Source organism: Daucus carota, chromosome 4 (assembly GCF_001625215.2).
Source record: "Daucus carota subsp. sativus chromosome 4, DH1 v3.0, whole genome shotgun sequence".
In the NCBI taxonomy this organism is placed as follows: Eukaryota; Viridiplantae; Streptophyta; class Magnoliopsida; order Apiales; family Apiaceae; genus Daucus; species Daucus carota.
In genome coordinates this window covers 14,942,078-14,957,574 of record NC_030384.2, presented here as the reverse complement: position 1 = coordinate 14,957,574, position 15,497 = coordinate 14,942,078, and the positions used below count along the sequence as shown (strand labels likewise).

Here is a 15,497-nt window from a genome sequence, read left to right as displayed (position 1 = left end):
GGGTATTGACTTGAGTTTGCGCTTCAGGACTTAGAAAATTCTCAAGGGAAACAAGGTTGCGCCTATACAGTGGAGTGCATCCACTGTTATCACTCCGTTGACTCCAGGGGGTCAAACTTTGCGCCCTTCTTCAGTTCACAGTGATTTCTTTACTTAGCATTTTTCTAGTGATAGAAACTAGCGCAGGTTTTGACTAAGTCAAACCTTGCGCCTGTTTCTTGATAGTCACTGTGACTTAGAGAATTTCTCTAAGTACAAGATTTAAACAAATCGCAGGTTTTGACTAAGTCAACTGTCCCATTTGTAATTTGAATTTAAGGTATATATGTATATGTATTATTAATTGTTTTATGAATTACTTGAATTATTGTGGATTCAAGTAATTTCCAATTAATAATATATTTACATATACATAGATAAATTCAAATTTAATCCTTTGTTAATGCAGCTTGAATTGACTTGATCAAATAATTCGTTGATCGAATCCACTGAATACTTTCGTACATCCTGACGTCCTGTGCACTGGTCTGGTTCACGAACGACTCGAACTGAAATAATTCTTTGAATCCTTTGCTTGATAATATACTTGATCAGTCATTCCGGGTTAGATGTTGCTTCGATAAATTTGATTATAAATAATCAAATTAAATATACTGGAATCTTCTGGTCTTTGATACTTGATCTTCAGGCAATCTTGATAGCAGAAACACATAGAACTTTGTACTTCACTGAGGCTTGAACATATTAATGAACTTCTTTCAGTGGACTGATGCTCGTCTCAGATATCTTGATTGTCTTTGTCTGTTCGTATCGAATCTCCAACCTGTAGATTCCTATATTATACTTACGTATTGTTTCCTGTCTTTTGTTGTGTTGAGTTATTGTAATTACAGTTACGTTACATTATGCTTTACAGAGTGCTAACCTGCCAAGCCATCCCACATCTTCCCAAAAAGATGTGGTGATTAATATGGAATCAAACACATCTCTGGTGACATCTTCTCAAAAAGATGCCACTATTGAAAAGAGCTCTACTCCAAGAGCACAGAACAAAAGGGGAAGGGACACTGACCAAACACCTCCCAAAACCTTCTCTAGGAGAACCATGAAAAGGGCACTTGATGCACACACTACTGTGCAGTTCAAAATCACAGATTTTGTGACAGAACAAACTACTTCTCAAATTCAGTTTGATGTGGCTTCAGCAAATGTGGAGTCACGGTCCCCTCAAGTTGAAACACTCTCTCCAAACACAGATTTCCATATGGAGGAATTTGATTTACTGTACAACTTCCCCCACCCAAATTCTCCAACTCTGTTCTTGGAGAAGCCAATCTCTGAAATTGGTGATCATCCTTCACAGGATTTGTTGGATCACCAATCAATTTCTTCTATGACAACCAGTGAAGTTGTGGAATTACCAAATCCCTCACTCTTCATAGATTCACTAGTTGTCACTGTTAATCCATTAACTGCTAATCCTTTCACATCATCGATCGGTATTTCTCACCAATCGGTAAGTGCAGTTCTGTCAACGGGTGTGCTTAACACCAATTAGCCGTTGATGAATGACAATGTAGCATCAATGACTATTCCTCAGCCATTGATAGAAGAAGTTCCACTAGCAGATGCAACTCAATTAGATCATCTTGCTGTCACAAGGGCTGCTAGTGAAGAACTTATTATTGTTACTGCACTTCTAGGCTTGAGAGAAAGTGAGATTGAGGAGAGGCTGTCTTGCAGACAGGCAAAAGGAGAGGTTGTGAGTGAGGGGCTGGGAACTTCTTCCTCCCAAGCAAAAGGAGAGATTGTGTGTTCCACCTTAGATGGTGAAGGTCAGGGTGTGGTGAGCCAGGGTGAGACCCTGATGCAAGAAAATAGAGAAACTGAAAGAAATGCAGGTACAGAAGAAATAAGGTTGGTACCTGCTGTGGACCCCTTGGATGCTGCTCAATTTGTTCATCCAGTGTCAGCCTATCAAGTTATGGCTGGCCAATCCAATGTCCAAGCAGAGGAGACTTTGGGGTTGCTTCATTCATCTGAAGCACTGGAGAGAGCACAACTTGCACATGCTGCTGTTCCTAAGGGCATGCTCTCTACACAGGGTGATTCTAAATATGATGACTCCCTGGCTGATGAGGATGATGATGAAGAAGAGGAAGTGGTTGGGCCTTCTGAGATGCCAGATTCGGTGTTCAATCAAAGTTTTAATTTTGGAGATACCAAGATGGAGATCTTAAGGCAGTACAAGGGCCATGGAGTGGGCAGAAGATGCAGATCCCATCAAGAAAACTCTCTCTATGTTTGTGAAGGACAACTTGAGACTGCATAACTCTCATCTTACCCAGCTCAGACAAGAAATTGGAGATCTTCACAATGCAGTGTCTGATGTCAAAGAAGATAACAAGCAAAATTTGGAAGCTAGAATGTTTTATGACACCACGGCCAACATCAGATCCAAACTGCATCAAGATTCTCCAATGGCTGCTTCTATTGATGCTCTAGACAAGAGGGTCTCAGATGTTGAGTGTCAACTTAATCAGGTTCTAATTAATCAACACACTCAACAGAAGTTACTTCTCACTCTCCTCCAAGCTCAAAACATTCATATTCCTAGTGATGTGCTTGCTGATTCCAAAAAGGGGGAGAAGTCTACAAGAGCTGTTACCACTGCCACTATTTCTGCCTCAACTTCTATTCTGCCACCACAGGTTTCTACTGCACCACCAACATCAGCTCCATCTACATCTGTCATTGCCACCTCTTCAGCTCTACCATCAACCATTTCTGCAAATCACCCTGCAACTCTTTCTCTACCTTCCAAAGAACAAATGCCTACATCTGAGGGGGAGTCACCAACTAAGGGGGAGCAACTTGCTCTTGTTTCAAAATCAAGGCTCCTCCAGCTGAAAAGAAGAAGAGGCCACCAAAGAAAGCTAAGACTATCACAGTCAAGAGTATAAGGTGTCAAGGTGAGTCATCTTCAGTCAATGAATTCAGACCTTGTCTGATTGATCCTCCATCTCCAAGAAAGCCACATGGTAAGAACAAGTTGGCTATAGATTTCCCTATGCCAAAATCAGATAAATCTAAGCTACTTGGTCTTGCCATTCACATGGGTAAATTTGGCAAGAAGTGGGATGAAACTGAGGATGAAAAGAGGGAGAGAGAAGGCTGAGAAGGAAAGGGCTGAACAAGAAGCCAAAGATCTTGCAGAAGGAAAGCCTATCAAGCCAAAGCTAATTGTTGGCAAATTAGATCAAGACTCTGTGTGGAGATCTGAATTTGCTTACATTACAAGGAACAATGAAATTATTTGTGTGCCTCCTAGACACCCCTTGTATGCTAAGGCCAAAGAAGAACAAGAAATTACTCAAGGGCCTTCTGCAAATGAAGATGCAGACATTGAAAGATTTGCTGCAGAAATGCTGCAAGAACTTGGTGAAGAAATTGGTGATTTGGCTGATGAGTCCAACATTGCTATTCAGCAACAAATTCTGGATGAAGCCAAGAAGAATCTGGATAAGAAGGCTAGAAAGAAGACTAGGGCTGGTGTGAAGAAAAATGTACCAAATCTAACTGTGGTACATGAAGAAGAAAAAATGAAGTCTCCAAGACAGGATCCACCCCCTGCTTCTACTGCTCAACCAGAACCCTTCATAAATCCAGAAGAGCTAAAAGAAGAGCCTGTAGAGTTTGACATCTCATCCATCAATTTTCCAAAAATCTTTGTGACTAATGAGGATGAGCTGGCAGATTCTCTGAGGCCAAAGAAAAGTAAAAATGGAAGCAAAGCCAAACATGTGCCTAGTAACATTAAAAAGAAAGGAGGAAATCCTAGAAGGCATGATCCAGTTGGACCTGTTCAAGTTAAGTCTCCCTCAAGAGAAGTGGTTATCCCTCCTATGCTAGAGATTGTCAAGGTCCCTAAATCTACTTATGCTTATGCATTTCATATCAGTGAACAGCCCCCAATCAATATGTATCTGAATGAATTGCTAAGTGTAAAGGCCTTGACAAGGACTAAGAAACTTCCAGAAAGGTTGAAATTCCACTACTCATCTCAGGCAAGAATTGCATGGCCACTAGAAAGGATCTTAGATCAAGACTACAATGATTTGAAGACAGTGTACCTGAAGCTGGACAACAGAACCTCATATTCACAGGGAATTAGAAGTGAAATTCTTAAAAGAATTGAAGATATAAGGAAGAAATGGAATGAACCTTCTGATCTCCCCTTAAGATTGTCCCTTCCTGATATTGGTAGTTGCATTCACAATCATCCCTCAAGACTGATGACTTTTAGAGATGATCAAGGTATTAAGAGATTTTTCAGATTAAAGGATCATGCTAGAAATGCTGATGTAGATATCTTGAGGGCAATGCAGAACAAGCTCAATTCTAAGATCACAGAAGAGGCCAAGTTCATTGAAGATCAAGAGAGGGAGATAAACAAGAAACTGTCCAGACAGAAGAAAAGGAAACAATGAATATCTGCTCAATCTAGAGGAGCAAAAATCCAATCCTTGTAAAACTCTTATCTTTCAGCAATTAAAATTCTTTTCTTAATGCAAAGATATTTGTTTTCTTTATTGTGTGTTTTGTAATCATCAAGCACCTCAAATTTATATCTGAAATTCCTACATATATAAATAGGGGGAGATTGTTAGGAATATGTGATGCTTGATGATACAAAGTATTTTATTCTTACTTAGAATAAAATTGCATGTAGCTGATCAATTGATGGCATGCTAAGGCAGTATCAATTGATCAGATTGACCCATCAACGGATGATGAGGTACTGTAACAAAGCTGGAGTATCTTAGCAGTTGATGTAAAAATAAAGTGTACTTTTAGATTATGATGTGCTCAAAATAAGATTATGAAATTAATCGCAAGTGCACGATCCCGTTTTAGTAATATAAGATTCGATCCACAAAGACTAAAATTATTTTCACGAAACTTAATTTCTAATTTAGGCGAATTAGAACAAATTAATTTTGCAGGATTTGTTTTAATATCTAAATGATGAAAAATAATCAAGATAATAATTAAACTTAAATTAACTAAAACCTAAATTAATTATATAGAAAATTTTAAATCATGTAACATTAAAACAAACCAAGTTAACAAAAAGAAAATTAACCAAAAAAAAAGAGAATGAAAAAAGAAAAAGAAAAAGACTGCTGCGTGCGTCGTAAACAAAATAAAAACAGGGAGGTGGGGAGAGTAAATGGACAGTAGTGCAGAAACAATCAAATTACGGTCGCAAAATCAGATCAACCAACAATAATATAAAAGAAACAAAAGAAAATAAAAGGAAAAATAAATAAAATAAAATAAAATAAAGAAATAAGCAGGTGACGCGCGTGCGCATTTACAGAAACTTAACAGGAAAACATGTTACGCCGCAAGCAAGATCTACTGTGTACTAACTCTAGCCGGAATTTATGGAGGTGCCCGGAATAGCTTAAATCTCGTCGGAAAATTGATTTCACCGGAAAATCTAGTCATTCCAAATATACCCAATCAAACCCCACTAACCTCTAAACCAAATTTAACACTAAGTTCTACACTAAATAGCCCCTAAACTACCCATTTCTTACCAAAACAAGACCCAAATCAAGCCAAAACAACTCCAAAATACACCAAACTTTAAATCTAGCCTATATAAAATATAACTAACCAAAACCCACTAACCTCAATTCAAAATCATAAACTAAAATTTACACCAAAAAACCCCAAAATCAAGAACAAAGAGAAACACCAAAGCATACCAAACTAACTCCAAATCACACAAAACTTCAAAACTAGCTTATCTACCAAGTCTCTAACAAAACCCCATCAAACTACAAGCTAAAATCAAAATCTAGAATACTAAACCATTGAACCCACTAATAATATTGAGAATTAAAAGAGGCTCAATCTAAATACTAAAAAATGCAAGCTTAAAACATATAATTAGGCTCCTTTCAATCCACAAGTAATTTTGAGTCTCATGTGGTTAGAGAAAGATTTCATACCCTAGAAGTAAAAGTAAAGAGCAAGATTTAAGAACAAAAATGAATACTTGTATTGATATAATAAAAGTGTTTACAAATTTAGAGTGCTACTACTGGATCTACTACATAAAAGAGAGGCTACTAAAAATATGAACTCCTAGGTAGGTTGAAACATGATGGGGAGATGTGTATTTATAGGGGGAAATTAGGGTAGAGGGGGGGGGGTGTTGGTGTCCCATCTAGATGCTTCCTTGAGAATATTCCCCTATGATCCTTTTCTTCCCATCCTTTTCTCTTTTTTGCTTTATTCTTTTAATCCTTCAAGCATTCGCAATATTCCTGAAAAAAGACAAATAAACAAATAAATAAGTGAGAACAAGCAATAATTAGGTACTTAAAAATATGAAAAATATGCACTTATCAGATTAGCAGTTGATCTATCAATGGATGTTTAGATATGGTGACATAATTATAAATATGAGAAGTCATGTAATCTATCCAAGTGAAGTGAAGATCGATCGGTAATCATAAAGTATCAATGGCTATTTGGAAGAAAGATTATCAACCGCTACATCAACACCACTATCCCATAATTCAAAGAAAGCTATCAACTGCTATTTCAGAATATTATCAATTGATAATATTAGCAATTGATTATCAGCAGTTGACAGCTACAAGTCAGGTAAAAGACAAAGTTCACATGGGTTGATGTGACAGATGCTGCACCAGCTTTGGAAGCTAAACCAAAAGGAGTTTAGTCAAATATTGAGAATCTCGAAGCCTACCATTTCTGGCAAAGCAACAAGAATTTCAAGCTGCCAAATGCAGTATATATATCAAGTCCAAGAAATTCTATTTTTGTACTAGCTAGAAAGTAAGTAGGAAAATACTTTTACAGACAAGTTTTGTTTGTAATAGTATATATCAACTTTGTAATTTACATTTCAAAGTATCAAACACCAAGAACTGAAGAGCAAAGCACTAGAGAAAGTTAGCAAGAAATTGTAAGCTTCTGCTCTTCATTCTTTTGTAAGCAGCCAAGTATTTTTACTTGGAAGGTTCTTAATATAAAAATCTCTCAGGTGGATCAAACAATCCACCTGAAATTTTTAAGATCCTTGTTCTTTAAATTTCTGTTTTAGCTTTTATATATTCTTTTGAAGTTTGAATATAATCTGTTGTGCAAAAGTTGTTCAATTTTTGTAGATTGTATACAACTCCCCTTCTACAATCTAACTTATTGTTTGCATTGTCTAAATAACAGATCTTATTCAACATGTCTTAAAAAAAACACATGTTTCTTATCATGTAAATTTTAATTTTCATGCTCACCATTTTGAGCGACAAAAATAAATTATTATTTCACATGCTATATATTCTGAGCATTTCTGTTTAAATAAAAAACTCAATCAATATTTTTTTCAATGACAAAATTCAAAATTATCTTGTTTATTTGATTCCGGACACTTGTCCCAATTTTTAATCTTTTCTGCTCTCTATTCTGAGAGTCACAAAAATTTTCTCCAAAATCTTTCTCAAATAACAACATTTATTTCAACGATAATTCTCGATCTCAAACATTGACTTGTCGTCAATTTAAATAATTCACACGACTATGGTTAGAAATAATTGAGTGACCGGGAATTGTCAAAATGAATGAAAGACTATTATCTTATAATAGTGCAAAATCATCGGTTAGCGTTAACAAATGAGATTTATTTTTTTGGGAAACGAGATCGAAAAATTCGACTCGTGAATGAAAATAATTGAGTTATTGGAAAAAGAAAAAAAATGTGGGAGTTGTTTGTTATTCTGAAAATTTCACAAGTTTGTGAGTGAATTTTGAAAAGAAAATATAAGACTAGTAAAGTCTGTTTTAAAGTCTGTCTTTGTTGTAAATTTTTATATTAAGAAAGAATTAGACGATTGAGTATGCACTTTGAGAAAAAGTGAAAGTTCTTTTTGGATTAGATTGTGTCTCTACTTTGAACAGTGGGTGTTTGTTTAGAAAATCATTTATTTTTGTGAAATATTAAATAGTTGGAATTTGTTATAATTGATTTGACTTAAGTACTTAAAGAGTATGTTGTATGAATTCATTATTATGCAGACGTGCCTGAATTTATTGATTAATATGGTTTAGGTATCAAAGATGATACTAATAATTCAATTTCGGGAAATCAGTTTAATTTTGTTGAAATTGAAACTAAGAGGAAAATGTGAAAAATGAATTTTCAGTATTGTTATATTTAAATGTTTTTGACGAAAGATAGTTTCGTACAATTGTTAGATTATTGTGACTTAAAATATTAAGTGGCGAAAATTCAATACTATTCGGTAACAAGGAGTAGATTTAAATTGGATAAATTAAATAGACCGTGTGAAAGGTGGAAGTTGTAAAATAGATATTTGATATAAAAAAAAGTCAAGTGGGAGATGTTGTATTTGACTTATTTTTATCAAATATAATATTAGAATAAATACATTATAATGTATTTATAAGTTACAAATGGTTAGATTATTTATATATTTATTTATTTATTTATTTTGTGAGTTACATATCAAATGAGTTAATAGCATTAATTGTCATTAAAGCAGAATTATTGTTGGGCAGTTATGTTTTGGGGTGGAGGATTAATATGGTATGCCTATATATTGTGGATAATCTCCATAAGAAAGAAGCACTAGAAATAACACAAATGGTTGCTTGTTCAATGTCTTTCCGGAACCCCGAAAATATCTCTATCCTTTTTATTCTAAATATTATTCACACTTGTAAGTATATTATATATTTTTCAGTTTCCAACAGTTATTCCATATTTCCATGTGATGATCACAAAACAACAGGAGATTGACGGGTTAATTTAGCGGCAAGCTGAAACAACGATTTCAGTGAGCTCAGTTTGTTAGGATATCATTTAAATTTTACATGTTATCTGATATTGCGAAATAACACTTGAGCTGCCTGTTTTCTAGAAAATGATTTATTTGCGGTACTTCTCATGGAACACATCTACGTACTCATTACTTTTCACATGACACCGAGATAACGGAGGTAGAGACCTCATTGTATATACTCATTAGCTCCAGTCCAGATCGGTCATGAGCTTTCATGGCCTGATCATCTTTGATGGGGTGAGAGAACTCAAAATAGAGGACGTAGTCGTAGAGAGAGCTCATAAAGAAATTTAGTGGATAAAGCTGATGAATTCTTAGTGGAGGCCAGCTTGTAGTAAAGATGATGAGGCCTACGAGTCTAGCTGGAGTATGAGGCCTATGATGATGAACCCTAGGTTAACAATCCTGATCATAATGAGATCAACATGGCGAGTTCAAGGGATAGCGACACAAAAGCTCATTGTCGATGGTTATAACGATCCCTAACATGATGACCCCCGGGTCATGTTTTTATCTTCATAAATCTTTCAAATCTTTCAAGTAGTGGGGGCTCACTAGTGAGATGGTTAGAAGGAATGATAAGCCTAGGAGATTTGGTTTATATCACGTTGGGCTAGAGATTAAATAATTTCCATTAACACGAGTAAATGAGCCCATCAAGTACCATATCAATTTTGGACATAACATATAATATCATGGGCTTCGATACTACTGTCCGGAAAGTTTAGCTCGCCAAATTATACTGAGAGTAGCATCTAGCTCGCTTGCTTTTACCTGGTGTTTTTGTTGTTATATCAGAACGGGTTCACAATTTAGGAGCATCTAATACTTTCATCTCAGTTGTGCATAAAATAAAGCTTGAAGTTCGAGACAAATTATTCTTCGCTGTGAAGTTAAGAAAGCTTGTTCAACAGGATATTACAATTAGTCTGCTGTACTAGGTTGATTAATTATTCAATTTCTTAGTTTGTGAACATCCTAGTTCTTTTTTAAGGAGGATTGGAGAATGTTCCTTTCTCTTCAGGGTTAATCCCCCTATCTCCTGTACATCGGTATTATTCTTTCTTCTTAATATAATATTCAAATAGCAGAAAAAAACATCCATCTTTCACTGAACTGAAGCTGGCATAATAAATTAAAAGTGAAAGTTTGTCTTTTTGATAACATTTTTTAGAAGCAGTTAACAGCCTCAACATCAAATACAAGTTACCGTTGCATTGCAGTTTCTTCTTTAAAACAGAGCTTATTTAATCCATCAAACTGTTCTGCTGCAATAACTATGCCAAGATCAGATGCCTATAACTTGGAATTCAGTAGCCTTATTTCTAGTAACAAACAAGATCTTGGCCAAGAAACTTAAAAAGTGAAAACTTCACAACCCAACAACAATCATAACCAGTAAACTAAGGTAGTGAAAATACATCAAGGGAGAAGGGGGATATCATTAAGCACTTCCATCATATTATTTCCGCGTTGTAGCTCTTACATATAACTCGTAGCAACATCCTGAAACAAAAGGAGCTTTATTAGTAGCGTTACCAAAATCAGAAGAAAAACTTTAGGCATGCCTCAGAAAAACAACCGTATTTTCAGTGTTTCAAAAATTGGCTTAAGCAGCTGCATTAGTGCTAAAATGAGTAAAGACAGCCCATTCAAGAGCCACATGGAGGATGTTAATGTTAACAATATAGAGAATATAAATGTTCATATGTTTCAACAGTACTTGATGAAGGATAACTCCTTGTTCAGAAACATTTGTGCATGGACAGAATAAATAAAAGAGCATTGAGCAAAATTAGGCAAAAAGATAGAATTTAAGACCAAAAATCATACTAAACATAGTCAAGGGGTTCACTCAAAACATGAAAATCCTGACTAAAGACCCTAGGGTTATCGTCAATCTACTATCTGCTGCATAGCAAAATATTTATTGTTCAGAACGCATGCATGACTTGAAACAGCACACACAACTAATTCTGATCCTTGTTAAATTGTAAAGCGGAATGAAGACACTCCTTAGTTTATAACATGAACCTAATAACATACCAGCAACAACGACGACAGTGAGAACATCTCCTATCTTCTTAACACGCTTCACACTCTTCTTGTATGATTTAAATCGATCTAGAGCAGGATCGGGTGCTAATAGCTGCAAAAAAACAAGTCATGCACATTAGCACATCGATTGATATTACAGCAAAAGAACCACAGAAATAAGTTAATTCAATAATATAATCAAACATATCAAGCAGCAATGAAAGGTGTAAACTCGCAAAAAACTCAAAAAATAGACGTACCAGGACACTAGACATTAATCAACCAAAGTTTAACAAATATGATTTAAAATCAATTAGTTCAATCTGGGGGCCTCAAATTATTCTCTTCCTCTTTATTATCTTCGTCTAGGACTGCTGATGAAGGATATTGACTAGTCAAGTTCGAGGTGGAAGAGATATGATTTTTATATAGAGGTCACTTCAGCTTTATGCATCAAGTTTGCCTGCTGGTTTTGACAACTTTTTAATTCCAACTTACACTTTAGTGCCAAATTGAAACTTGCAAGATAATGATACTACTAGCTTGCTAATCTAAACCTACTATAAAGCGGGTGAGGAAGCACAATTTTCACAACTCTAATGCCTAAAATCTTCATCATACAAAAATACAGTGTATGCATATTATGTCATCCCTCAATATTTTGTTTCTCATTACAAGCGAACTTAATGATCATAAGAATAAGCTTAGATCAATACTGACAAAATAAGCTTAGATCAGCAGTGACTGTATAATGAACCGAAACCTTGATAACGAGAGTCAATAACTAACTAATTCATATGAAAGAAAACACCTGATATAGAAGATATATTTCATTTCATACTTGACGTTTTCTGTTGTAAGTAAGTTATATCTTCTATTATTCGATTTAAAACTGAACCTTGCCATTTCAAACCAACCTGCAATTATTAAAACCTAACTGGGCCAATGGATTATACTTCTGTTTTGGTTTCTACTTTGTAGAACCGAAACATTTATATAGTTATAGAGCGAATTTAGGTCAAATCTGCACACTGCACATCCCTACATATATATATCCTTGACTTCCTATTACCATCTATATGTAACATAATGCTTCCATGTTCGTATACAAGTTCACAAATCCAACATTGTGACACTATTTTTTGAAATAACTAGATGTGTGGAATTGTATCAACATATATCATGAAAATCTTAATATAATTCTACATGAGGGTCACAATTCCCATTTTCAAAATTGGGATAAACTTTAGGCATGCAAATGCTGGGTGCTGGGTGGTGGGATTGTGCCACCTTCACCAAAGGGGAGTGACTGTTGAGCCTCGCTCCAATCAATCATAAAGATATTACACTTGAAAATTGCTTTGAAAGCAATGATACAGAGCTGATTAGATTATGCACAAAATATAACCTCTTGCTCCAATCTCAGAAAGAGTGATGGGCTTTAACTCACAAGGAAATTCTTAATCCTTAGTGTGGAAGCCTGTTCAGGTTGCTAAATATTTCATTAAAGATTACTGTACATTACATGAATTGGGGCATTAACTTGTCTTGCAAGTGTGGCTGTGGATTTTCTTCTGAGCATGAACAACCTGAAGTAACCTCCGTCGGCAGATTTAAAGCTCTCCTTGATATATTCAGTTCATTAGTGTGTGGTGCGGGGCGTTCAACGAGATACTTTTCGAAACTGTACATGTCAACTTGATATCTTGATTCTAAGTAGCAGAAAGCACTACGATTACTTTCATGAGAATGGTGGATATATCATATCAGTAGTGACTTCTTAAACCTAGGCTCATCATCAAGCACTCCTATAAAAAATCTCGACATCTCTCCCTCCATTCCAACAAAATTACCAAAAAATCTTAATTCGTGATTATCTCATATTCCCATGTTCATTAAGGAATGAACCTCACTTGTCATTACAAGTAGTTGTAAAAATTCCTGCAAAGATGTTTGTTTCTTAACACAGTCACTACTTTTTGAATCCGATTTAATAGAAGAATAAATGCACAGCATAGGTCGGTTCGATAATCTTGCCCTCATCTTTAACAAGTTTCACCTTCACATTATAGGAAATGTAGTACCGTTTAGAGAAAACATCTTTACATGAGGTCACTAGTCCAAATATTCAATTGAACACAAAAATATGTTTTTATACACAGAAACAAGTAGTTGATATTAGTGGGTAGAAGTTTACCAACAGTGAAAAAATTAATAGAAGACTTTCAATTCTATAAAAGTGGTTCATGTTGGGACCAACTGTGACCTTTAGAAAAGAACTCCAGGTGATTATACAAAATGCTCGTTCAAGGAATTATTGGAAAATCATGTTTTCTGCTACTTGGAATCAAGTAAGTCGACACTAATATGCAATGTCCACAAAACTACATGTACGCTAACACAATAGAAAAGCTAGGAGAAGCGTTCAGTGTTGAGTTCAGAATGTACAAGTTACTGATGCTCAACATGAACAAGCGCATTTGCAAGGAGAGATAATGCCCTAATTATGTATTCTTCAATAAAGTATCTGCTGACAAAAAAAATCCCAGGTAGAGAAGATATCAAGCAAGCACTTACAAACAAGAATTTGTAGCCTGAAACCCATCACTCTATATGGGATTGGTAGAAAACTATATTATATTTTGTGGACGTGTCTTCTTATATATGTGACTGATCTCATAGTCTCTCTACCATACTGCTTCTGCCCAAATGTCAAGTTTGAGATCTTAATAATTAATCGGAGGGAATAATGATTACTTGCAGGCGAGACAAAATTATAACCCCTTTGGTGAGGATGCTCAAGCCAACTCCCGCAATAAACCGCCATATTTGTTCTAATACTGTGGATCAGAAATGTCTTCGGGAGTGCTTATAATCAGCCGATACAAAACTGATTGAACTTTAGTGACAAGTATTCCGAGTTTACAACTTCAGTGACAAGTATTCCGAGATTTGTAAAACGAAAATCTGTTAATATAGTAATATAAAGGCAATACATACAGAACTACAGACGTATATAAACCACCAGTCCTGGAGTCTAGAATATCACATTATTAGATTTTCCTCTAGTTAAAAAATCCTAACTACACATTTTTATGGGATTCTCACTATCATATTCAGAACATGGATAACTAACACAAACAAATTATATTAGGAGAAAAAAATCGCATAATTGTATGAGAAATGAAGACAGAAAGGAATTAGGAAAAACTCACAGCCTTCTCGCGAGCACCTGGCGCTGTTTCTGTGTGTGTTCCCCTCCTCGATTCACATAAAAAATCCGCCGTTTTCTGTAAAACTCAGATACAGGAACATTGAATTTTAAGATTTCAATTTAAGATAAATTATTGAAAGAAATTTGGATAAAATGTCAGATCGATCAATTTAACATAACAGAGAGAGAGAGAGAGAGAGAGAGAGAGAGAGAGAGAGGCACCTGAGAATGAGATCGCAGGGGGGAGAAGATAGGTCTGTTGTGTAGGAAAGCCATGGGAGTGGAGCAGAGAGATGAATCAAATTCACAGCCAAAAGCAGAGAAAAATAATTGTATTGTTCTTTTTTCCTGCTACTGCATTACTTATTATTATTCCACCTGAAAACCGTGCGATATCTTTTAAACTCAATTTAATGTTTCTTTTTATCAAAAATGTCATAAAAAATAATGTTTTAAAATTATTATAATACGTATCTAGCTGTTATTTTGGCACAGAAAATATTATTTGGATTATATTATTTATTATAAATTATTCTTACAAAATATGTTGCAAATTTAATTAATATATTCGTATGTGTGAATGAGATTATATAAAATTATCAAATTTTAATTATTTACAAGAAAAGATAATTAACTAAAAGTATAATGTATACTCCTCTTAGGGAGGTTAATTATTTGTTTGACAATTTATTATTTATTTTATGATATTTAAATTTCTTATTATTCATTTTAAATAATATTTGTATATAGTTCTTTTAAATTTCATTTATTCAAACCTTAAGATCTTATTCATTATTAAAAAAAATACTAAATTATGATATACAAACATTAATTATTAACTATGTGCAATAGTAATTCTAACAAAAATAATTAAATTAAAATTTAATATAATATAGATATATATTATGAGTAAAGTTCTATGGAGACCACTTTTATTGGAGACCGTGGAGACCACTTATGTTCTGCAATCAAAACACTATAAAATACATTATTTTGTGAAATATGTTCAACAAATATCATGTATTCATTAAAATTGTTGAAAATCATCTATGTTTCATAAATATATAATGTATGTTCTGCAAGTTGAATCCTGCAAACTAAATATATTTCGTAGAATATAACATTTTGTAATGTTCTACATGCGAAACTTATATGATATTCAAGATTTTAAAGTGAAATAATGATTTTGTACAACATGATGTGCAAAACTATATGTTTTGCAATGTTTTTATGCAATATTTCACTTGCAGAACATAAGTGGTCTCCACGGTCTCCAATAAAAGTGGTCTCCATAGAACTTTACTCATATATTAGAGTAAAGTATCTTTGGACTACGATATATAATA

The 15,497-nt window shown here is 34.5% G+C and overlaps 1 protein-coding gene across 1 annotated transcript; it reads right to left on the bottom strand.

Annotated features, from left to right (window-relative positions):
• Positions 1-10,035: 10,035 nt before the first annotated feature.
• LOC108192396 (succinate dehydrogenase subunit 7A, mitochondrial) lies at positions 10,036-14,534 on the bottom strand. The gene is made up of 4 exons (XM_017372375.2): positions 14,374-14,534; positions 14,153-14,227; positions 10,947-11,049; positions 10,036-10,406 (listed from the first exon to the last, which is right to left on the bottom strand). The coding sequence occupies exons 1-4, from the start codon at positions 14,425-14,427 to the stop codon at positions 10,363-10,365; spliced, it is 276 nt and encodes a 91-aa protein (XP_017227864.1). The 5' UTR covers positions 14,428-14,534; the 3' UTR covers positions 10,036-10,362.
• Between the last annotated feature and the right edge of the window lie 963 nt (positions 14,535-15,497).

Excerpts from the sequence above, each read along its gene's own strand:
- LOC108192396 (XM_017372375.2), bottom strand. The coding sequence starts at position 14,427 with ATGGCTTTCCTACACAACAGACCTATCTTCTCCCCCCTGCGATCTCAT. Across the intron at positions 14,228-14,373 it reads CCCTGCGATCTCATTCTCAG|AAAACGGCGGATTTTTTATG; the intron begins GTGCCTCTCTCT and ends TGAGTTTTACAG. Across the intron at positions 10,407-10,946 it reads CACTGTCGTCGTTGTTGCTG|GATGTTGCTACGAGTTATAT; the intron begins GTATGTTATTAG and ends CTTTTGTTTCAG.